The sequence below is a fragment of the Capra hircus genome, chromosome 19, assembly GCF_001704415.2.
Source record: "Capra hircus breed San Clemente chromosome 19, ASM170441v1, whole genome shotgun sequence".
Lineage (NCBI taxonomy): Eukaryota > Metazoa > Chordata > Mammalia > Artiodactyla > Bovidae > Capra > Capra hircus.
Window position 1 is genome coordinate 9,298,353 of NC_030826.1, and position 26,100 is coordinate 9,324,452.

Sequence of the window (26,100 nt, forward strand, 5' to 3'; positions counted from 1 at the left end):
CCTTATTATTTTCTCTAGAAATGTTAAAAAACATAATGTTTTTCATAAAATGTTTGTATTCCCTTTAAATGAATATAATCAGCTAGATATTTTTATTTGCATTGGAGTACTAGGTGTCCTTTTTAACCGGTGACCAATATGTCTACTGAAAGTCCGTCAAGCTATCCATGCCACAGGTGTAATTTGTGATAGTGTCTTAGGATCTTATTGTAAATATTGTGGATGTAGCACTGGAATATAGTTCTTAATGACTGGTATGTGATTAAGTTTTTAACTTTTTGGTTAAAAATTAATTTGTTAAATATATATTTGTAATAGGCAGTGTTTTCTGAAATTTAATTTATTGTTTTTTTTATTTCAGTGTTAAAACTTAAGTACATTTTAAAATGCAGTGATTTTTAGCTAGTTTCTCTCTGAAATATGTACAGAACCAATCTGGTTATTTTTAAAAATCCAATCTAAGGGAATTTTATATCATTGTTTCTACTTAAATATAAAATTGTGATATGGCTTTTAAGGGAAAATTATGCTTCCTTTGAACATTTTTCCTTTTAACTCTTAATTTGGAGTCTTATGCAAAAAACAAGAAAGAAATTCCATTATGATACTTCTATTCAATGGAAGGCAGTAACAAATACAGAAACATAGATGTTAAAACTCTAGTCTTTATATGTACAAACAATTTCTGGATAGCATAATATATAAGGAAACAGTGGAAAAGGTGAAAATAAAAGGTCAGGAATTTTGAAATTATAGTTTGTGAGATGACAGGTAAAACTAATTATTTTAAGATTGTTTTGTTACTTATTTCAGAGCACCCAAAGGCTTTGCAGGATTTCACTCTTGAAAATATTCTTTCCCATATTTATTATTTTCGTTGTCGTGACTACACAGAACTACTGGCGCAAGTTTATCTGCTTTCAGACTTCCTTTCAGAACACTCAAAGGTATGGCTCCATCTTCATCAGGCTGTTTTTTATCCCTAATTTGTTGATTACTTTTATCATGAAAGGTGTTAGAGTTTATCAAATGCTTTTTCTGAGTCAGTTGAGACTATCATGTGGGTTCCCCCCGCCTGCCATCGCTCTGTCAATCTGGCGTGTTTCATTGATTGATTTTCATATTAAACTACCTTTGTACTCCTAAGGATAAATCTCGCTTGATGATGGTATGTAATCCTTTCAGTATACTAAAGGACTGCGTTTGCTAGTATTTTATGGAGAATTTTGTGTCTGTCACCAGTCTCTGGTTTTCTTTGCTAGGGATGTCTTTTTGTGGCTTTGGTATCAGTGTAATGCTGGATTCATAAAATGAGTTAGAAAGTTTCCTTCTCTACTTTTCAGAGTAGTTTGAAAAGGATTGGTATAAATTCTTTAAACATTTTATAGAATTCACGGGTGAAGCTATCTGTTCCTGCTCTTTTGTTTATTGAAAGGCTTTTGATCACTGATTTAGTCTCTTTTGGGCTACCCAGGTGACTCAGATGGTAAAGAATCTGCCTGCAATGGAGAAGCCCCAGGTTTGAGCCTTGGGTTGGGAAGATCCCCCAGAGAAGGGAATGACTACCCACTCCAGTCTTCTTGCCTGGAGAATTCCATGGACAGAGGAGCCTGGTGGGCTAGACTCCATAGGGTTGTAAAGAGCTGGACATCACTGAGTGACTGTCACTTCCCAGTCTGTTTACTTACTGTAAATCTATTCAGATATTCTGTTTCTTTAGCAGGTTTTAGTAGTTTGTTTCTTTCAGTGAATTTGTCCGTTTCATCTAGGTTATCTAATTTTTTGGCATACAGTTGTTCACTATATTCTCTTCAATTGTTATTTTTATAAGGTTGGTAGTAATGTCCCTGTTTTCATTCCTGATTGGAGTGGTTTGCATCGTCTTCTGTTTTTCTTAGTCATTTTAGTTAAAGGCTTGTCAATTTTGTTGATCTTTTCAAAGAATCAACTTTTGATTTCAGTGATTTTTCCAATTGTTTCTCTTTTGTCTGTTTTTATTATTTCCACTTTAATGTGTATTACTTTCTTCTACTTTCTTTAGGGTTAGTTTGCTGTTCTTTTTCTAGTTCTTTAGAGTACAAGTTTAGGATATTGGTTTAGGATGGGAATCTACATTCACATCAACAATGTAGGAGGATTCCTTTTTCTCTGCATCTTCCCCAACATTTATTTTTCCTAGACTTTGATAAGGAAGGCAATGGCACCCCACTCCAGCACTCTTGCCTGGAAAATCCCATGGACGGGGGAGCCTGGTGGACCACAGTCCATGGGATCGCTAAGAGTTGGACACGACTGAGCAACTTCACTTTCACTTTTCACTTTCATGCATTGGAGAAGGAAATGGCAACCCACTCCAGTGTTTTTGCCTGGAGAATCCCAGGGACGGGGGAGCCTGGTGGGCTGCCGTCTATGGGGTCGCACAGAGTCAGGACATGACTGAAGCGACTTAGCAGCAGCAGCAGACTTTGATAATGACCATTCTGACCAGTGTGAGCTGATTACCTCATTGAAATTTTGATACACATTTCTCTAGTAATGGGCATATTTTTATGTGCTTTTTGGCCATCTTTATGTCCTCTTTGGAGAAATTTCTACTTATATCTTCTGCCCATTTTTTGATTGGTTTGTTTGTTTTGATATTGAGCTGCATGAGCTGTTAGTACATTTTGAAGATAAATATATTTTGGTCACATCGTTTGCAAATATTTCCTCCCATTCTGTGGGTTGTCTTTTCATTTTGTTTATGGTTTCTTTTGGTATGCAATAACTTTTAAGTTTAGTTAGGTCCCATTTGTTTATTTTTATTTTCATTGCTCTAGGAGGTATAATGATCCAAAAAGACATTGCTGCGATTTATGGCAAAGAGTGTTCTGCCTGTACTTTCCTCTAAGGGTTTTATAGCATCTGGTCTTACATTTAGCTCTTTAATCCACTTTGAGTTTATTTTTGTGTGTGATGTTAATGTTCTAATTTCATTCTTTTACATGTGGCTGTCCCACTTTTCCCAGCACCGCTTATTGACGAGACTATCTTCTTCAATGAATACTCTTGCCTCCTCTATGGTAGAGTAATTGGTTGTAGGCGCATGGGGTTATTTCTGAGCTTTCTGTCCTGTTCCATTGATCTATAAGTCTGTCTTTGTGTTAGCACCACACGTTTTTGATTACCGTATCATTATAGTAGAGTCAGAAGTTATGGAGCCTGATTCCTCCAGCTCTGTTTTCCTTAAGATTGCTATGGTTATTTGAGGCCTTTTTTGTTTCCTTACACATTAAAATTTTTTCTCTTCTAGATCTGTGAAAAATGCCCTTGGTAATTTGATAGGAATTGCATTGAATCTGTAGATGACCTTGGATAATGTAGTCATTTTGACAGTATTGATTCTTCCAGTGTAAGAACATGATATATCTTTCCATCTGTGTCATCTTCAGTTTCTTTCATTAGCATTTTATAGTTTTTGGAGTATGCATCTTTTGCCTCCTTAGGTAGGTTTATTTTTATTTTTTTTGGTAGGTTTATTATTATGTATTTTATTCTTTTGATGAGACAGCAAATGGAATTATTTCCTTAGTTTCTCTTTCTTATCTTTTGTTGTTAGTGTATGGAAATGCAGCAGATTTCTGTGTATTAATCTCTTATCTTGCAGCTTAACCACATTCATTGATAAGCTCTAGTTACCATTTATTTCTGGTTATAAATTATTTTCTGAGGAATTCCCTGGCAGTTCAGTGGTCAGGGCTCTGCCCTTCCACTGCTAAGAAAGCTAACATTCAATCCCTGGTTTGGAAGCTAAGATTCCACAAGCTACAGGGTGAGGCCAAAAAGAAAAGAAATTCACATTGGTAACTTTTTAATTTCAGCTGTTGAATGACAGCTTGAGTTGAATGACAATGCTTGGGTTTTTTTTTTTTTGACAATGCTTGTTTTATCCTACCCTCTCAAACTCTGTCATTCATTGACTTTCCATTATTCAGTATAATCTCCGTATTGATAGATCAAGGAAACTCACCAGAGTGTATTCAGGAGCTTGCTCTCTAAACTTGGAGGAGAAAAGTCATCAGTGTGACAGTTACTACTTAGCAGAAGGTCCAGATGTTTGTAATTCAGCCAGTTTCAATAAAATCTGTACTGTGGAGAAGGAAATAGACTTATTTCTATTCTTCCATTATAGATTAGGATATGTACCTGCTCTGATTTGAGCAGAGAGGTCTTTGGCTGCCCTTGGTATTTGGGACTCCTTACAAATACCCCAGAACACAAACATGTAATTATATAGTATTTTCCTGTGCAGCATTTTCCTTCTTTTGATTTAATGATCACTCCTAGTTATTGAATTCATTTTCCAGAAGTAGTGGCATATTTCCTCAATTTTTTGGTATAGTTTGCAATGTAATAGATATAGGCACAATAATTTAGAAAAAGTTTTAGTGACATATAGTTGATTTATAATGTGTTAATTTCTGCTGTACTGCAGTGATTCACTTGTACATATTCTCATATTCTTTTCCATTATGATTTATCAAAGCATACTGAATATAGTTCCCTGTGCTATACAATAAGACCTTATTGTTTATCCATCTTACATATAATGTTGATAGTTTGCATCTGCCAGTCTCAGACTTCCAGACCACCCCTCCCTCATCCTGCTCCCCCTTGGCAACCACTAGTCTGTTCCCTACAGACACATTTTTAAATCAATCTGATTATGACATTTTTTTCCATCACTTTATTAGAAGTCTAGACAGCAAAACAAATCAAATCTTGATCTGTAGCTTATTTGCTTGCTGGTTTCCATGTAGAAAATACTCCTATCATAGCTGATTTCAAGTCTGTCACTGGACATGGAGTAGAGAGGAAACCGTGCGCATCATCATGTAGTGTTTCCACGATAAAGGTAAAACAGATGTACGTAACCTTAAGAGCATAGATAATAGTAAAATGTAGGAGGGGTGGGTTTTCAGTATTTATCATCCATATGTTAATGTAATTCATTTACTCATAAATTTGTATAGTTTGTTACAGATGACTATATTTGATGATGGATTTGTAAAACTTCTAAAAATTTAGCTCTTGGCTCAAGAGCTGTAGCATTTGGCCTCAGCACACCACTATTCCTTTCTGTCATTTCCTATCGTTCCTCCTCACTACTTTTTTTCTGACCCTTTAAACATACCAAACCTGTTTGTGTCTTAGAGCCTTTGACCTTCCTGTTCGTAATATATGTGAGTTGTCTTTCTCTCCTAGAGGTCCTTATCCTGGAGTCAGTTCTTTTTTTTTTTTTTTGGTTTTAATAATTAATTAATTTATTATTTTTTTTAAACAACTTAGTCTTTTATTTGCCCGAGGCCAGCTGTTGCAGGCACTGAGGCCCCAAGACTTCCAGAAGGGATGAGGGTGGGGGGCACCATCCTGCCTTCTAGGTGCTGCCTGCCCCGTTCTGCTTTCTGCAGGAGATGGGAGAGTAGATACAGTGTACTCTTGCACCATCAAGTATCTCCTCAATTTAGTGTGTCAGTCACTCAGTCGTGTCTGACTCTGCGACCCCATGGACTGTAGCCCATCAGGCTCCTCTGTCCAAGGAATTCTCCAGGCAAGAGTACTGGAGTGGGTTGCCATTTCCTTCTCCACCAGGAGTCAGTTCTATTGCCTGCCTTTTTATTGATGTCTCCTCACATCTAGTCTTAAGTTTGCCTCAACCCACCACCTATTTATTTGTCATTTCACCTGGTTTGAGTTTCTTTATAGCCCCTGTCATTATCATAAATTATCTTATTCAGAACTTCTGAGTTGGTGAACCTGTGGAAGTGCTAGGAGAATGGCTCTGGGAGAGAACTTGGAAGCTCTGTGTCCCTTCCCCATACCTTCTCTATGCATCTGTTCCATCTGACTATTCCTGAATTATGTCCTTTACATTTTTTCAAATTGACACGTAGTTGATTTACAATGTTGTGTTAGTTTCTGGTGTAGAGCAAAGTAATTCAGTTATGCATATATATACATACTCTCTCTCATATTCTTTACCATTATGGTTTATTCAGTTCAGTTCAGTCGCTCAGTCATGTCCAACTCTTTGCAACCACATTAACCACAGCATGCCAGGCCTCCCTGTCCATTACCAGCTCCTGGAGTTTACCCAAACTGATGTCCATTGAGTTGGTGATGCCATCCAACCATCTCATCCTCTGTCATCCCGTTCTCCTCCTGCCCTCAATCTTTCTTAGTATCAAGGTCTTTTCAAATGAGTCAGCTCTTCACATGAGGTGGCCAAAGTATTGGAGTTTCAGCTTCAACATCAGTCCTTCCAGTGAACACCCAGGACTGATCTCCTTTAGGATGGACTAGTTGGATCTCCTTGCAGTCCAAGGGACTCTAAAGAGTCTTCTCCAACACCACAGTTCAAAAGAATCAGTTCTTCGGCACTCAGCTTTCTTCACAGTCCAACTCTCACATCCATACATGACTACTGGAAAAACCATAGCCTTGGCTAGACAGACCTTTGTTGGCAAAGTAATGTCTCTGCTTTTGAATATGCTATCTAGGTTGGTCATAACTTTCCTTCCAAGGAGTAAGTGTCTTTAAATTTCATGGCTGCAGTCACCATCTGCAGTGATTTTGGAGCCCAAAATATAAAGTCAGCCACTGTTTCCACTGTTTCCCCATCTATTTCCCATGAAGTGATGGAACCGGATGCCATGATCTTCGTTTTCTGAATGTTGAGCTTGAAGCCAACTTTTTCACTCTCCTCTTTCACTTTCATCAAGAGGCTTTTTAGCTCCTCTTCACTTTCTGCCATAAGGGTGGTGTCATCTGCATATCTGAGGCGATTGATATTTCTCCCGGCAATCTTGATTCCAGCTTGTGCTTCTTCCAGCCCAGAGTTTCTCATGATGTACTCTGCAATGTAAGTTATATAAGCAGGGTGACAATATACAGCTTTGACGTACTCCTTTTCCTATTTGGAACCAGTCTGTTGTTCCATGTCCAGTTTTAACTCTTGCCTTCTGACCTGCATACAGGTTTCTCAAGAGGCAGGTCAGGCGGTCTGGTATTCCCATCTCTTTCAGAATTTTCCACAGTTTATTGTTTATGTTTTATTACAGGATAGTAAATTTAATTCCCTGTGCTATACAGTAGGACCTTGTTGTTTAAATATTTTTATATATAGTAGTTTGTATCTGCTAATCCCATACTCTTAATTTATCTCTCCACTACTTTCCTCCTGAGTAACCATGTTTTTTCTTATGTCGTGAGTCTGTTTCTATTTTGTAAATAAGTTGATTTGTGTCATGTTTTAAATTATACATATAAGTGATATCATATGATATTTGTCTTTTTCTGACTTACTTCACTTAGTATGATAATCTCTAGTTCCATCTGTATTGTTGCACATGGCATTATTTCATTTTTTATGGCTGAGTAATATTCCATTGAATGTATATGTTTACACATTATACACGGATATATACTCCACAGTTTCTTTATCCACTCATCTGTTGATGGACATTTATGCTGTTTTCCTGTCCTGGCTATTTGAATAGTGCTGCTATGAACACTGGGATGCATGTGTCTTTTGAATTACAGTTTTCTCCAGATACATGCCCAGGAGTGGGATTGCTGGATCATATGGTGCTGAGTTATATCCTTTGTAATCTATTGAGTTTAAAAAAAGAAATTATTCATATTTTTGTTTGCATACAAATTACTTACTTACTCCACTGGAACATAAGCTCCAAAAGATCAAGGATCTTGTCTCTTGTTCCCCAGTCCATGGAACAGTGACTAGCATATAGTAGGTGTCAAATATTTGTTAAATGAAGTAATGAATGAAATATATAAAAACAGCTTACTAAGAGTGCTTCACAAAAGCTTCTCCTTTTGCCTAGTCCTTATAAAAAATATATAATTTTGTCATATTTTGTTTACAATTGGATTGGTTTCCAGATTCTGTTTGTTCTTGGATCTTAGGTTATATATTATTCTAACTTCACCATAGGAGCCATTATTTAGATCCTATTAGAAATGAAACTGTCATGAAAATGTTTATCATCTGTAAGTAAACTTTGTTGATTAGAATTCAAAACAAACTTGCCTCTTGCTGAATTCTATAATGGTTAGTTGCCCTATAGTGTATTTTAAATTAAAGAAAAATATACCAAAAATTAAGCATTTGAAAAATCTTTAATAATTTGATATTTGAGAAGGTTTTTTTTTTAACATAAAAGGAATCCTGAAGATAAAATTGACATTTAATTGAAAAATTGATTTTACTAAGATTTTAAAAGTATTTTTTATTGGTCTACCCCTGTGAAAACTGGGTATAGTGGCAAATTATGAGAAAATTGTAATTGCTTTTTTTTATTGAATTGTTTTTTTAAGATGATAAATTATCAAACTAGAGTTTATTCTAACTTTTGGTGACTAATGCAGAAAGCACTGAATAGCTTTCTACCTGACCAAAATAAAGTCTTTGGAAAGTAGGAAATAGAACGCTGAATTTTAAAATTTTGTTTCTTTTTCTCTGTCATGCACTCTGCTTTGTGATTGCCATTTATTATTTTATTTTAAATACCAAACCTAATATCATTATCTCTTTCGTAATTAGGTTCGATTAGTGATAGTGGATGGTATCGCTTTTCCATTTCGTCATGACCTAGATGACTTGTCCCTTCGTACTCGATTATTAAATGGCCTAGCCCAACAGATGATCAGCCTTGCAAACAACCACAGATTAGCTGTAAGTATTATTAGTAAAGGAAGTTTTGTTATAAGGTCGCGATTATATAAAATGTTCAAATGTAAGGGGTTCCCTGGTGGTTCAATGGTTAGGATTCTACTTTTCTGGTGCAGGGAGCACAGGTTTGATCCCTGGTCAGGGAACTAGGATCCTGCATGTTGTGCAATGTGACCAAAAAAAACCCAAAAATTAAATGTTAAAATCTAGAAATAGCAAAATATAAAATTTGTCTGACTGACAGCAAATAATATGGACGTACAGTTCTTTTTTTTAATATTTATACATATTTTTGGCTGTCTTTGTTGCTGCACATGGGCTTTTTCTAGTTGCAGCAAGCAGGGGTACTTTTCATCGTAGTGTGAGGGCTTGTCATTGTGGTGGCTTCTCTTGTTGCAGAGCGCAGGCTCTAAGTACGTGGGCTTCAGTACTTGTGGCTTGCAGGCCCTAGAGTGCTGGCTCAGTAGTTTTGGCTAACTTACCATACAGCATGTGGAATCTTCCCAAACCAGGGGTTGAATGCGTGTCCTCTGCATTGGCAGGTGGATTGTTAATCACTGGACAACCAGGGAAGCCCCAGTGTACAATTGTGAATGTAGTTTTGTTTCAGTTTGGTTTCTGTAAAACCAGTTAAATCTAGTCGGAGTGTTGTGTATCAGTTTTCCTGGGAAGTAAAAAGCATAATTAAGATGCTGAATTATAAAAATGGACTTTGTTTGATAAAGAAATGCCGCCTTTGATAATTACGTTTTCTTTCTAATATACTTGATGTTTCTCAGGTCAGCTCTTCCAACATTGCCATTTTTCTTTTATTCTTGAGTCTTTGATTAATACGTAATGTAGAATCACACACTCAGTTGGGTAGAAAAATTGTGTAAACGGCCTAGATATTTAGAGGAGGAGCTAACTCTTCCAGATATGTAATGTCAGGAGAGAGGTAAAGATGAGCTCAGAAGTAAAGAGATAAAAAAGAGTGAGGTAAAAACTTATTTTTTAACTGCCTTTTTGCACTTCCCTCTCTGCAGCTTCATCCCACCACTGATACACACACACACACACACACACACACACACACACATACATTCAAAATGTACATTTTTTCTTTTGAATTTCTAATTTTTTTTTCTTTGCATATGCTCAGAACATGGTGTCCTGTCTTGAATTATTTCTTGTCATTAATTTGTAATTTCTTGCATGTTCAGTCATGTCCAGCTCTTTGTGACCCCATTGTAGCCCATCAGGCAGGCTCCTCTTTTCAAGGGATTTTTTTTTAGGCAAGAATACTGAAGAAGGTTGCCATTTCCACCTCCAGGGGATCTTCCCAACCCACGGATCAAACCATTCTCCTACACTGGCAGGGGGTTCTTCACCCCTTGAGCTACCTGGGAAGCCCAATTTGTAATTTAGCATTGTGTTAGTGAAGAGTCCCCAGTAGGGGGCACTCAAGGATAATGGGTTGTATAGTTGCTTAGGTTTTTGCTTTTGTTTTTTAAGAGAGAGCTTCATCTTTTCTGATTAAAAAAGTAATCTAGGGAGTTCCCTGGTGGCTTAGTGGTTAGGATTCTAGGCTTTCATTGCCGTGGCGCAGGTTCATTCCTTGGTCAGGTTGCTGAGGTGCCGCCAGCTGTGAAGTGCAGCTCCTCCCTGCCACCACTGCAAAAAAAAGAGTAGTCTAAACAACATGAAATGTCACCCGTTGTTTAGAGTCAACAACTTAATGTATGCTTCTTTGTCCATGTGTCCAATTACTTCTGAAAATATTAAGCCAAAAGGGATATCTCTATTTTTAAACATTTTGTTATGTATTAGCAAATTGCTCCCAGAAAGTATATTCCAAAGTATGTTCTGTACATCAATGAATGGGAATTCTTTTTTTTTTTTTTTTTTTTGTTTGTAGTTCAGTGGGGAAAAGATAAAACTAATTTTGCTGATTTGGATAGTATAAAGAATTCCCATATAACATTTCCCAAGATTTGCTTTTTCATTCTTATTCTCTCTCCCCACTGTCTTTCTGCACACACACACACACACACACACACACACACACGCAGAGTTTAGGTGTCCATTTTTCTAAACTGTTTAAAATATATGCACACATCATACCCACTTGTCTAATAATACTTCAGTATATATTTCCTAAGAATGAGAATAGTCTCGTATGGTATCCAGAGTATAGTTATCAAATTTAGGACATTTAATATTATGCAACTTTAATCCATATTTTAGTTCTGTCACTTATCTCAGTGATGTCCTTCATAACAGTTTTTTCCCCAGTTCAGTTTGCCAGCTGGAATCACATATTGCTTTTAACTTGTCATATCTCTTTAGTTGCCTTTCTTTACTTTTGTGCTATTGCTGTGTTTCAAGAATACAAGCCAGTACTTTTAGAGAATATCTCTGCAGTTTGGGTTTCTGTGATGTTTCCTCCTGATTAGATTCCAGTTATACCTTTTGTGTGTGTGTGGCTAAAATAGAAGATAGACTTTTTTTTTTTGAGGTATAGTTTACCTTTTAGAGATACACTTATTTTTTAGCAGAACAGCCCTATTAGATATAGTTAATATACCATAAAATTCGCCCTTTTAAAGTGTAGCTCAGTGCATTTGGGTGTATCCAGAACTGTGCAACCATCACAGCTATCTAATTTTAGAACATTTCCGCTACCCCGGAAAGAACTTTCATACCCGCTCACCAGCATTTCCCATTGCGCCCTCTCTATAGCCACTACCAACCACTAGTCTGCTGTATCTGTGGATTTGCCTGCTTTGGACATTTTATATAAATTCATACAGTATGTGATCTTTTATGTCTGGCTTCTTTCACTTAGCATAATATTTTCAAGGTTCATCCATGTTGTAGCATGTATCAGTATGCTTTGTATACCACAGTTTGTTTATCTGTTCATTCATTTAAGGACATTTGGACAGCAGAAGTATTCTTAAATCACTGAAGTTCATAATTTCAAAGTGATTATTAATTACTTCACTACTTTAAGATGCATTTTTTTTTTCTTGGCACCATCCGTCACAGTTTGCGGGAAAGCCTAGAATCCTGACCTCTAGTCCACCAGGGAGGTCCCAGGACTCATTCTTTAAGAGCTTGGAGTAATTACACAATAACTTTCATTTATATCATGGTAAACCCAACATTTTTGCAGAAGGAGTATTAATTATTTTATAAATATTTTCTAGTGATGCAAATTCTGATTTTGGGATGTTGAACATCTGGTAAGCCAATATGTCTATTTACATTTGCCTCAAGGTGTGTAGTGGATAATGTGTAAGATGTGTAATAGTCTGTAAAGCAATGTTGTCCGATAGAACTTTCTGTAAAGATGAAAATGCTCAGTCTGATATAATAGTTGCATGGTTGTTGAGCACTTCAAATGTGACTAATGCTGTGGATGAACTGAATTTCTAGTTTTAATTAATTTAGTTTATAAAAGCTATATGGCTAATGGTTGCAGAATTGAATAGTGCACCTTTAATCAAAAGGTATTGGTGCTGAGGTCCAGCCTCAGCAGAGTCCAGGGATATCCTCAGGAGGGACGACATCGGCGAATGAAGAAAGATAGAGAAAGAGATAAGGAAAGAACGACATGAGGTGACCAACCTTCAGTGAGCGAGGCCCATTTTACTTTATTTTCCTCGGGGCTTTTATACCCCGAGTTGTACATACAGCAAGGTGAAAAATGCAGAGTCAACTCAACATTCCATCAGTAATAACTTTTATCGGTATCAGGTTTCTTCTTGTAAGAGTCTTATTTTTAGTACATCATCTTCTGTCCCGGAGGCCTGCTGATATTCCATGACCTCTTTTTGATAAATGTTGGTCAGCCAGAACAATAATTTTCCCTTAAAGTGTTTCTTCTTAAATTTTTAGCCTGCGTCACCCTTAAAGTACAGTTACAGTTTTACGGAGCAAAGATTCAGCAGGTTACAGCAAAAAAAGAACTTAACTCAAAGTCTCATGTTGCTAATGCTAAAGCTACTGCTTGTTATTTCTACATCTCAACTATATGTACTCCCAGGAACACAATGGAAAAGGGATGTGAGAACTTGGCAGCAAGCATAGGCTCAACAATGTTGCAAGAGTCTGGATAAACCTGCCAAGTAAGCTAGAATGCTAACAGGGGGTCTGAAACACTCCTTTCATGCCCAGGAGATTTATTAACTAAAGCCCTAAGTTAACTCTTACCAGAGAAAGGTGGTGGGGGACAGCCCCCTGCTAATGTCAGAAGAGCTGGTGAAAGACATAGAATAGTAAGACAGACCAATTCTGGTTTGGGGGTAGATGCCCGAGCAGGTCCAGTGGGTCCATCAAGTCCTGAGGCCTTGCTTAATCAGGACTCTTCTGTGTGACCTTGTCATGGGTGGGATGGCCCAGGGAGTCCCTCGAGTCCTGCGTGACCTTGTCATGGGTGGAATCTCCCATGCTGGCTCTTGGCATATTGGTGTAAGTAAATATCCCTCTTGCTAAAGATTAAACACTTGGTAGTATGTAAAGAGTATTATGCTTTGTTGTTGTAGATGCCAGTTAGACATATATTTCAGTTAATTACCAATTTAAGTTCCTACTTAGCTTGTTCTAAAATACCTGGAGTAAGGTAACACATGGGAAGATCACTGTGCCATTCAGAGGAGAGAGACTAGAGGAAGGTGCTGTCATCCAGTTTGTACCTGACTGAAATCTAGATCACAGATTTCTCCTTTGTAGATAAAAATTTTAGGGTGTTGATCACTATGGTGGGAACAGCCAAATAGCCTTTTATTTCTCAGTTTTCTTAAAGAATTGGTGACTTTTTTTTGATCTTTTCTCATTGCTTTTTTAGAAGTTCTTACCAGTTTCAGCTTGCAGTAGTATCTGTCTTATTTCTGGAGAGAAGATCTATACTGGAACAATATTTAAAATAACCGTTTCTGGAGAAGTTTGGATGAGAAGGTGCCAGATAATCTGACTTTTAACTGTGTTCAGTTAGCCTTAAACACTTTTTGTCTCTGCTTTCAAATTGCTATCTTGTGGAACTTCCCTGATGGTCCATTGGTTAAGAATTGAGATTCCACTTCAGGGGGCACAGATTTGATTCCTGGTTGAGGAACTAAGATCCTACAGGCTATGTGGTGCAGCCAAAAAATAAACCAAAAAAATAAAATTGATATCTTTTTAAATATATTATCTTTTCTGTAGGCCACTATATGTAAAAGAATTAGCAATACGTTAGCCTTGAGGCCATCTATGAATAAGACAATACCTGTGTCTCTATTATCTGAGCAGTCTAGTATAGTTATAATTTGGGGTCATTTGATCTGTTACTGGATTTTATTCTTTCCTAGTTCTTTTAATTATACTGTGCTATCTATATGATTTTAGATCTCTTCTCAATCTTTGCCTCGGTTTCTTTTTTTTTCCTGTAAAATCATAAATGGTAATACTGTCTCTCCCCTAACAGTATAAACACTGAGTTAATTTTATTAAGGATTTTATTTTTTAATTTGGCCACACCATGCAGCATGTGGGATCTTAGTTCCCCAACCAAGGATCAAACCCGTGGCCAAGCTGCATTGAAAGCACGGAGTCTTAACTACTGGACTGCCAGAGATTTATTAAGGATTTTATATTCCTTTGAATAAATATATTCTAGAGAGGCAATAGTGATAAAGAATACAGATTCCCTTGTTTCCACTGCTCCTAGTTATTAAGTTTTTACACATGGTGTCTTTAGACCTTGTAATTTTGGGGGGAGACTCACCTAATTTTCTCATATTTTGCTTTTGTAGGTAATTTTAACCAATCAGATGACAACGAAGTTTGATAGAAATCAGGCCTTGCTGGTTCCTGCACTGGGTAGGCAATTAATCCAACATTTGTAGTTAAATACATTTTTTTCTACCTCTTTGGTATGATGCTTATTGAGTATTGTAAGTTCCATGAAAGCAGAGAAGACTGTCTCTTATTTGCTGATAAATCTTAGCGTGGAACACAGTGCCCTGAGATACTGACTCATCCTTTCAATTGTTTAACATTTATTGAGCATCTACTCTCTGGCAACTCTTGTGTCAGGTCCATAGTGTATTCATAAGATGATTCTTGTTCTCAGAAATCACACACTCTTAAGCAGGAGAAGGGGTGAATCCATTTAAATACAAATCACACTATAATGAATAACTCAGATTATGACTCTGTCTCTAACCTTACTTATGGTTTTATTAGGACACAATGCTTCAAGATTTATTTCTACTAAAATCTTTAAGAATATTCTGTCAGAGGTTTTGCTTTTCTTCTGGTGGTCAAAATATGTCAGTAAGCCTGCTGATAAGGAAGATTGACAAATAGATTGAGTTTTCTGAAAGCAGGTCGAGGGTGGCGATAATGCTCTGCAGTGTTTCCACGGATAGGTAAAAATCTATTAATTTCAGGATGTTAGCCATGTACCTGGCTTTTTTAAACTAAATATACTTTCATTATGTTAATTGAGTAAAGGAAAATTGTTTTTGGTCAGAGGCATTCTGAGAGACTTACAATCTACTCAGTTATCCTGTTCTTTTTCCCTCAGGGGAAAGTTGGGGACATGCTGCTACAATACGGCTTATCTTTCATTGGGACCAAAAGCAAAGGTCAGTATAGAAACAGGTTAGTGATTCTAAATATTGGGTAAATTACACTGAACATTTATCAATTCCTTAGAGCTAGATGCTCTCTACAGTGCCCCATGAACTAAAGCTTCTATTGCCTTCATCACCCAAAGCAGGCATAAAAACGTTGTTATACCACACAGTTAGCTACATAGAAAGTTCTTTGGAATATTTAAATGATGGGGTGCACCTGAAATGAGTAGGTGGCCAAAGAATGCCACCTTCTAAAGCTCTTTGAAATCAAGTACCATTTATTAACCATGCAGAGGGAGGTGAGTACTCTGTGTTCCTGGAACGGATTGAAAGAAGAGTAAAATCAGGACAAAAGGAAAACTTTTGAGGTTAGCCTTAGGACTTTAATTTATGTGGAAAATAGGATGGTTTTTCTAAGTTTCTTAATATATTTCTTATATGAAATTGTGTCTATTCTTGTTTTCTTTTATATTCCCCTACCCTACTTTTGTTATCCAGTTACTTACTTGCCTTTCACAAGTATTATTCTTGAAAATAAAACTATGGCAGCATGAAACCTTTGTGTTTGTTTTTAAAGCTACTAAGCAAGTGAACAAACCACTTTTCATTTTCTTCAAAATAGGCAATTGAAAGCCGTGAAGCCTAGAAATGTCAGATTTATGCCAGCCTCTCTGCTTTGAAATTAATTGGTATAACCAAGAAAACTTGGTTTGGGAATGCTCCAGTAAAATGGGGAAATTGAGACAGCATGTGGATAAAGAAAAAAAGGATTGCTTTAACACATACTGGGTTTGGTCAGATATACTATTTCTTTATCTGCATTTCTTCATTCTTGTACAAAGTGAAAAAAATCAAGCCTGACCAAGTTAGGTCTTACTGACCCTGAGCTCATAGCAGAACTGATTACATCTTTGTACATCTTTTGTAACTAGTTCATGCAGTTCGTTGCTTTGAAAGATGGCATTTCCAAAGACTTCAGGTAACTTTTTTCCCTCCATAATGCATAGTGCTTTGCCATTGACTCCCATCCCCCAACTCTATAAATAGGTCATTGTATCCTGAATTCACAAAAGCAGTTCTTTTCTCAGCGACAAACCCTATTGTAAAGATTTGGCAACAGTTCTCCAGATGAGAGTCTTTTGAACGTATTGTTTATATTTTTCCAGATTGAGGTTTTCTGTAAAGTACATCTCACTATTTAAATGTTTTTAGAAATTCCCCCTGAGCAAGTGTGCTATAGTGGTCTTCTACTGTTCTAGTATTAAATACTCAATAACAGAATACATCCAAGAAGAGAGAAAAATAGGAGTAAAGAAAGATACTTCTTCCATCTTTTTCTTTGTTTCTTTCATCTGTTTATGCACTCATCAGAAGGAGAAGTTTTCCTTTGTCAAATCCTAGAAGTTAGCATGGGCTTCCCTGGTGGCTCAGAGGTTAAAGCGTCTGCCTGGAATGTGGGAGACCCGGCCGGGTTCAATCCCTGGGTCGGAAAGATCCCCTGGAGAAGGAAATGGCAACCCACTCCAGTACTCTTGCCTGGAGAATCCCATGGAGGGAGGAGCCTGGGAGGCTACAGTCCATGGGGTCACAAAGAGTCGGACACAACTGAGCATGGTCGGAAAATCATGCTTACTTTCTTCAGAGTTAACCATTTTATGGCTTCAGCCTCTTACTAATCCTTCCCAAGAAATTAGTGGTGTAGAACGCTGACATTGAATAGATAGATTTAACGGAAATCTACTGCTCTAGGAATGTTTTTCTTATATCTCATACTATTTTAATGAGTGGCTTGCTTGTGCTAGGTGTTTAACTGTGTACCTTATATACAACATTGCATATAATCCATTCAATATCTCTTTTTAACCAAATTTAACTATAGTTGATATATAATATTATATGTTACAGATGTACAATATAATGATTCAAAAAATTTAAAGGTTATGCTCCATTTAAAGTTATTATAAAATACTGGCTATATTTGTTGTATTGTACAATATATCCTTGTAGCTTATTTTGTACATAATAGTTTGTACTCTTAATCCCCTACTCCTATACTGCTGTTCTCCCCCTCCGCACTGGTAACCACTCAGTTTTTCTCTATGTCTGCGAGTCCTTCAGTAACTCTTCGAAGGCTCTATAGCTATTATCATTAACAGTGAGAAGATCAAGGCCCAGGAAGATTAAAAAGTAGCAGCTACCATTTTTTGAATATTAACTGTTCTTTATTGTACTAAGTACTCTGTGTGTGTGTATACATAAAATTTCATTTCATTTTACAAATAACTATGACATAGGTACAGTATCCACATTTTATAGCTGGCTTTATAAGAGGCCATTCCTTTTCTCCTATAATTGCTGTTTCCTGAAAGTGGTTATATTACTGCATTGATTGCTAGTGAATCTGAAGGTACATCTTATCCTCCTTTTTAGGTAAAAACCTTTTTTTCCAAACTGCTTTTTTTCCTAGGCTGTGGATATATGATAAGTAGTATGCATACTTTGTTATAATCAGAAGTAGTTGACTTCATTTAATAAAATCAACATTGTTTTATTCATTGTTTGAAATTAGATATCTTTAAGTTATTAAAGTTGCATGAAATCTTGTATACTTTTTAAAATATAGTGTCTTGAAAGGATGGAAATATAAATTCATGCTGGGGGAAAATAGTTTATAAAAATGAACACTTCTAGTCTGAGCAGAAAAACGAAAACCTTGACTAGCCAGATTTATATTGAGATTGAACTTCAGTGTCCCATCTCATGCCCCAGTCCCTGTTCTTCACCAGAATTTTTACCGTTTGGCTAGTAACAGAATAACATTTCAACAGTTATTAAAAGAAATACTTTTGTCTCTGTCCTGTATATTGTGTGGGTTTTCCTCCAATTTGCATATTCATGATAATATGAGGCCAAGATTGTTCAGAATTATACTGTGCTTTGCCAAGAAGATCTGGTGGTAGAGTGGAGTAATACATCAACACCCCCACACACTGTTTCATATGTGTCTCAGCTTTAGAGCACAAACTGTGCTTCTGTCTTGTTTCTTCCTGACCTAAACTATGCAGTTCAGCCATATGTTAGGCTTCATCTCAGCTGGGGCCATGAGCCAAGTGATTTCTTCAGTTCAGTTTGTTGTTTAAAAAGATATCTTGAGATGCAGACATGAAATAAATTTTGTTTTTACCTAGAAATTCGAGGAAGATTTTTCCACCTGAATATGTAATGTCCCTTTGACTTTAGTATTCTTAATAAAACTTGTAAATGCTTCTTAAAAGCTTATTTCCTTTTTAATAATTTTCTCAGGAAAGTCGGATATACTGGGTACCTTTTTGGGCATATGGTGATATGAGGTGATTTAGATACTCATTTTTCAGAAGATTAGCTAATTTTTGTTTTATTGGATCAAAATGTGATTTTTTAATTTTAAGGTGGTGCCTCTATTTTTCCTGTTTTGTTTTGCATTAAAGATAGACAGTGAACCCTAAAGCATCATAAAAGTTGATGATTTCACTCCCTAACACAACTAACATAACTCCTTAACATAACATTCTTATGTTACATATTACTTTGCAGTTATTTTATTTATGCATACAATTGAAATTACAAAGATGACATTTTTAATTCTTCTGTTTTCATCCGGAAAAAACAAACCTAAAAACTAGTGAGTGGATGATGGTCTCTAATTGCTTCTTTTTTGAATTATGCCTGAGGAGCAGGGCAGTTTCAAAACTGAGAGAATAACAGACGATAAACAAAAATGGCCTTCGTAAATTATCTTTGAAAACAAATCAACATTATATTATATGTAAACAAATAATCTTTTAAGAGAGTCTGATTTTTCTTTTAACTTAGAATCTTCATTGTGTACAGTTATATCAGTTTTTAAAAATTGTGTTAAAGTATTCATAACATAAAATTTACCATTTTAACCGTGTAACTGTACAATTCAGTGGCATGAAGTACATTCATATTATTGTACGACTATCACCACCATCCATCTCCAGAACTTTTTCATCTTTCCATACTGAAACTCCATGCCTATTAAATAGTAACTACCTGTTCTCCCCCCACACCAGCCTCTGGCAACCACCATGCTACCTTCTGTCTCTGTGAATTTGACTAGTCTAGGCACTCATTAATATAATTGGGAGCATACAATATTGTTCTTGTTGTGACTGGCTTTATTTGACTTGGTGTAATGTCTTCAAGGTTCATTTCAGCAGATGTTAGAATTTCTTTCCTTTTTAAGACTAATATTCCATAGTATGTATATACCACATTTTGTTTATCTAGTCATCTGTCAGACACTTGAGCTGTAGCTTTTACCTTGAGCTTTTGTGAATAAGTTATATCAGTTCTAAAGTAATTTTTAAAAGGCACTTTAAAAGTTTTTGCTTGTAAAGTTGACCCATGAACAGGAATTTGAATTGGATGGGTCCACTTATAGATGTATTTTTTTCGATAAATATAATTTCTGTATTTTCATTTTGGTGGTGGTGGTTTAGTCACTAAGTTGTGTCTGCCTCTTGTGACCCCATGGACTGTAGCCTGCCAGGCTCCTCAGTCCATGGGATTCTCCAGGCAGCAATACTGCAGTGGGTTGCTGTGGATCTTCCTGACCCCGGGATTGAACCTGGGTCTCCTGCTTTGCAGGCCAATTCTTTAGCAACTGAGCTATGAGGGAAGCCAGCAAGATCACAATATGTGGAATTAAAAGAACTGGAGTTGAGTCCTAAGTCTCTCTTACCTTCCTGCTGTTGGATAGCTCAATCAGTTCGTTTTTGTAGCAGAGTATTTGGATTTTGGGGGTTTCCCAGGTGGCACTAGTGGTAAAGAATCTGCCTGCCAAAGCAGGAAACATAAGAGACTCCGGTTTGATCCTTGGATTGGGAAGATCCTCTAGAGGTGGGCATGGCAACCTACTCTAGTATTCTTCCCTGGAGAATCCCATGGACAGAGGAGCCGGGCAGGCTATGGTCCATAGGGTCGCAAAGAGCTGGACACCACTGAAGCAACTTAGCATGCATGCACATTCAGGTTTTTGATTGCAGAGGGATTGGTATGCCTAACCCTACATTGTTCATGGGTCAGCTATATTTGATGCTGTTATGGTATTTGAGCATAGTTAATAAGAATTTAGAATTTTATTTCTCAACCACTTTGAGCTTTCAGTTTTAGAGTACACAATAAAATTGTACCTAATCAGACCTTGTCCTGTTATGACAGTGATTTTTCTGAACATACTCATTTTGAAAGAATGTGTTTTCCTAGATTGATTGTATTAGTATAATGAGTATGTGTTCCTCAGTTGCATACCAAGAAATTCTTAATGCTTCTCATACATGAAAAATACACAACTACTGTAGAAAGTTTGAAAGATACAGATAATCAAACAAAAAAATAACCTTTACCTTGTAATAGCAACTTAACTTTGTGGTTGTAGTCTTCTAGTAATTTTTCTCTGTAAAATATGTATGCAAGCTTACTAATGAATGTGGGATCATACAGTATAACTTATACTTTGTATATTATTAATATTTTCCCATCTCATTAAATATTTTCTTCCACCTTATTTTACATGTAACAGTATCTTGTCATGCATAAAATAATTTATTTGAATTAGTCATTGTCTTTTTAGGTTGTTTTAAAATTTCAGTTATGCAAACAATTCTATTGTTATTACATGTAATAGTTATATGTATTATATATATAGTTATTGTTTTAAGGAAGTGTTTTTTATATTTCTTTGTGTGTTCTTAGACAACAAAATAATAGAATTATAATGAAAAACTATAAATTTAAATTATGAACTCAGTCATCTGAGCTAATTAATTAAGACATGTGTTTGTATTTATTTTTCTCTAAGCAGGTTGGCGACATTGTACAAATCACCAAGCCAGAAGGAATCTACAGTACCGTTTCAGATCACAGTCAGTATTACTTGATTAGAGTGGGATTTTGGTGTTAGTGGGCAGTAATTATTTGAAGAAAGCATTTACAAATTGCTTCTATTAACTTCTGTAGGCAGTGAACATATTTGAGGACAGATTTTGATGTTTAGAACATTATCCCCAAAATAGTAGTATATATAAAGAATAGTCACAATTGAACTGAAATTTATTCTTAAGAACAGAGGAAATACTTATTTGTAGGATAGTGTGTTCCATGTCCTGGGTAATGTCAGGATATTAAAGATTTTTTTTCAGCCGTGCCTTGTGGCGTGTGGGATACTTCCTTTCACTTCTTCCAGTAAAGCTACCATAAAGTTTGTTAGGATTGCCCTTTAGAGATTATTTTTATAATGCACTATTATTTCTGCATATGTGTATGTATAAGTAAATACATAAGAGACTCTAGATAAAAATAGTATAGTCCTGGCTTGGACAACCTGTCTTTGAGGTTTATCCTCTTCACTCACTGTGGTTGATAACTTCTATCCCAAGAATAAAGTAGGTCTCTTATTACTTTAAAGTATTTGGAAGACCAGTTGTTATTTCAGATGTTCTTAAAGCATACTTATATACTTTTTCATCTTGCAGCCTCAGGGATTTAGAGATGCTATTGTTGCTACTGCATATTCATTGCAAACAGAAGGTTCATTGAATTCCCGGAAGCGATCGCGGGACTCGGAGGAAGAACAGGAATCCAAAGAGTAGTCTCAAAGTATACATATGTATTAAGGCTATGAGAGATGCAATGTTTACAAGTAGTAGACTCTTACTTTAGAGTATAAACACGCTAAGGTGTGAATGAGTTAGGTCTGTATATTAAGTGAATGGTGAATGAACAAATCAGGTCTATACTAAGTGAAACTACTTAACAAATATGATTCTCTGAAAGAGTTCTTCTAAATTAAGTAGTGTTCTATAGTTATATGTGACCCTGTTTTCATTGTTAATAACATTGAGTAGAGATGTTACAGGTATTGTGTTTTGCAAATGTGGAAAGGTGATCTCGTGTGGCTAATCTGAATTTATTATTCAGACTGTTTTTTTCCCTCATTTCTTTGCCAGTTGCCTAGACATTTCTAGGAAGAAAAGATTTTTTTTTTCACATCACCGTTGTGCTCTCCTCTTTAAATGTAGCCTTGATAACTCTTAAAAATGACCTATTTCTATTATAAAGAAAAGCCAGCACCATGAGTCAGCATATTATTACATTCAGTTGATGGGTAGGATACAAATTTTAGATGACCACTCTGATTTTAGTGACCTCAATCCTAAAATTGAAGTCATTGGTTCATTTTTTAATGTTATTTTATAATGTTAAAGGAAAGACTTAGGTTATCCCATCTAGAACATTGACTGGCACATACATCTTCCAGAATATTCAGGTTGATAAGCTCACAGTCATTTCTTTCTGTATTTTTGAAACATGATGTGATCCAGTTCTAGGAGTATTGACATTTTCTTCTGAATAATCTTAACACTGCTTGAATAATTTAAAAATCTGAATTCTTGAGTCGTTTCAAAGTCTAAAAATGTTTTGGTACCTGGTTCGTCTTAGCACTTCTTAATTCATTTACAAGATTTACTTTGACTCCTAGAGAAGAAAATTATTTAAGTGATTGAATATTATATAATGTGACAACCATATTTTCCAGATTTTAGTGACAGTTGGTATTTCCTGTCCCAGACTGAACACTAAATTCATAAAATTTTGAACAAGTAATTATTCTGTAATTGATTATACACAATCTTAACTATAGTTTGCAAGGACTTTTTAAGAAGCAAAAGAAGGCACTGCTAGCCATTATACCAGGACATAAATCAGGACTATCCCAGGGAAATCAGGTTTATGGGCATCCTAATTATCTAAGACAAATTTCAATTGATTACTTTAGGATAACCGAGTGTAGCTATCTTATTTTTGAGTACTTTAAGACATATATTTTTATTATAATTAATGCAGTCATTGTAAAAATTTACTTGTCATTTTATATTCTGTCTAGTCAAATCATAACATTAGGAGAGTAAGGGGGTTGTTAAGTGATAAATATCAATGTTACCAGGCATCAGATACTGTAAGAGCTCATTTTATAAAGCATTATTAACACTGTACTTTAAAAGAACTATAGGACTCTGAATATAGACAAAGCCAAGTGTATTTCTTTTGTTTGCAACTTTTAAAATAAAATTTACATATCATAGCTTTTCAAAATTGTTGCTATTGCTGAAAAGATATTTATTTTTCTAGTTATAAACTCAGTCTGCCTGGGCTATGATAACAAAATGCCACTGAATTATACAACAAAATTTTCTCATGGTTTTTCAGTGTCCTAGCATGGTCTGGTTCTGGTGAGGGCTGTCTCCCTTGCTTGCAGACAGTTGCCTTCTTACAGTGTGCTCACAAAGATTTTCCTAGGTGGATATGTGTGGAGAAAGATCATTCTCTCTTCCTTGTCTTATATGGCCACCATTCTTAATGAGAAATCCACTCTTAGAACCTCATTTAACATTAATTACCTCCTAAAGTCCTGTCCTCAAATAGATTGGAGGTAGGGCTTCAGCATATGAATTTTGAGAGGACACAATCAGTCCATAGCATTCTGCCCCTGGTCCCCCCAAATTCATGTCTTTCTCACACAGAATACATACATGTCATCCCAATAGCCCCAACTCATTCCAGCATCAACTGTAAAGTACAAAGTCTCATTAACATATCCTCTTGGGGCTTCCCTGGTGGTCCAGCGGTTAAGAACCTGCCTTCCAATGCAGTATATGTGGGTTCAGTCCCTGGCTGGGGAACTAAGGTACCACATGCCGTGGAGCAAGTAAGCCCACGTGTTGCAACTGAGACCCAACATGGCGAAATAAATAAACATTTTAAAAGATATCGTCTAAATTAGACAGATGTGAGATTCCAAGTACAATTTTAAACATTTATTTATTTGGCTGCATTGGGTCTTGGTTGTGGCACGTGGGATCTTCACTGAGCGTATGGACTCTAGTTGTGGCGTGCAGGCTCAGTAGCTCTGCACCGTGTAGGATCTTAGTTCCCTGACCAGGGGTCGACCCCTGTTTCCTGCACTGCAAGGCAGATTTTTAACCACTCGACCACCAGGGAAGTCCCCAGGTATAATTCTTTACGAGGCAAAATTCTCCAGCTGTGAACATGTGAAACCTGACACATGTTTCCAAAATACAGTGACAGGACAATGATAGAATAGACATTCTAAAGAGAGAAATACAGGAGGAAAAGCAGAGTGATGGGTCCCAAGGAAGTCCAAAGCCTAGCAAGGTAAATTCCATTAGATCTTAAGGGTTGACATCAATCCTTTTTGGTTTGATACTCTGCCTTCCAGCCCTGCTGGCATGGCAGTATCACCCCACAGCTCTGTGTGGGAGCTTTGCCCCTGAACTCTGGCCAGAGGCCATCTGACCTGTTGAAAATGAGGCACTATCTTCATGGCCTCTGAATGGCCCTCACGTTTAGTTTTCCTTCTTAAAGAATACCTGATGTTTGCAGCAAAACAGCTCTCAAGTTCTGTCAAATCCAAGAAGTCAGCCTTCATTTTGTCCTATCTTTGCCCCTGACAGTTGCAAACTAGCGATGTCTCTGCTCTTATAATCCCATAAGCTTTTTAAGGAGTGATGGTCCAGCCACACCCCTGATGTCCTCTTCAGAACATGTTGTCCAATTTTTTGCAATATGGATAGGCTGAGAATTTTCCAAATCTTTAGGTTCTGGTTCCTTTTTGCTTATCAATTTCTTCTTCAATTCATGTGTATCATTTTGCATTTTATTATTAAGTAAGGAATCAAGCCACTTCTTCAATACTTTGCTTAGACTCCCCAGCTAAACAGCCAGTTTCATTACCTGCAAGTTCTAAATTCCATAAAGCCTGTGTCCTGCCATGTTATAACAAGGGTCATCTTTTCTCCAGTTCCTGATAACACATTCCTTATTTCTGTTTGAAATCTTACCATAATCACCTTTAATATCCATATTTCTAGCTTGCCACCTCCAAACTCTTCCAGCCTCCATTACTTCCCAAAGCTTCTTGCCCATTTTAGGGATTCCTTAAAGCTCTGCTCTGCTTCTCAATACTAAAATCTGTAGTGATAGTTTGTGCTGCCATGGCAAAATCCCATATATTGGGTGGCTTAAAACAAGTTTATTTTCTCACAGTTCTAGAGGCTAGAAGTCCCAGATCATGGGGCCTGCATTGTTTCTGATGTGGTGAGAGATCTCTTCCACCTCCTGTTCTCACTATATTCTCACGTGACCATTGGAGGTTGAGAGCACACATGAGCAAGCTTTCAGTTGTCCTTGTAAGGGTGCCGATCCTATCATGAGGACACTGCTCTTACGAGCTCATGTGTGTGCATGCTAAGTCGCTTCAGTCATGTCTGACTCTTTGCAACCCTATGGACTGTAGCCTGCCAGGCTCTTCTGTCTATGGGATTCTCCAGGCAAGAATACTGGAGTGGGTTGCCATGGCCGCCTCCAGGGGATCTTCCCAACCCGCGAACCCATGTCTCTTATGTCTCCTGCATTGGCAGGCGGGTTCCTTACCCCTAGTGCCACCTGGGAAGCCCCAACCAGGTCTCCTGCATTGCAGGCAGATTCTTCATGGAATGAGCCACCAGGGAAGACCCCTTATGACCTCAGTTCAGTTCAGTTCAGTTGCTCAGTCGTGTCTTGACTCTGAGACCCCATGGACTGCAGCATGCCAGGCTTCCCTGTCCATCACCAGTTCCTGGAGCTTGCTCAAACTCATGTTCATCGAGTCAGTGATCCCATCCAACCATTTCATCCTCT

At 36.8% G+C, this 26,100-nt stretch overlaps 1 protein-coding gene across 1 annotated transcript in view; it reads left to right on the forward strand.

The window, feature by feature from the left end:
* RAD51C (RAD51 paralog C) overlaps positions 1-23,483 on the forward strand; it is a 28,718-nt gene extending 5,235 nt beyond the window's left edge. The window contains exons 4-9 of the mRNA XM_005693106.3: positions 814-947; positions 8,603-8,734; positions 14,509-14,575; positions 15,285-15,345; positions 21,206-21,266; positions 21,876-23,483. Of these exons, the coding sequence (XP_005693163.1) occupies positions 814-947; positions 8,603-8,734; positions 14,509-14,575; positions 15,285-15,345; positions 21,206-21,266; positions 21,876-21,992 (572 nt within the window). The 3' untranslated portion in view covers positions 21,993-23,483. The remainder of the gene's footprint in view (positions 1-813; positions 948-8,602; positions 8,735-14,508; positions 14,576-15,284; positions 15,346-21,205; positions 21,267-21,875) is intronic.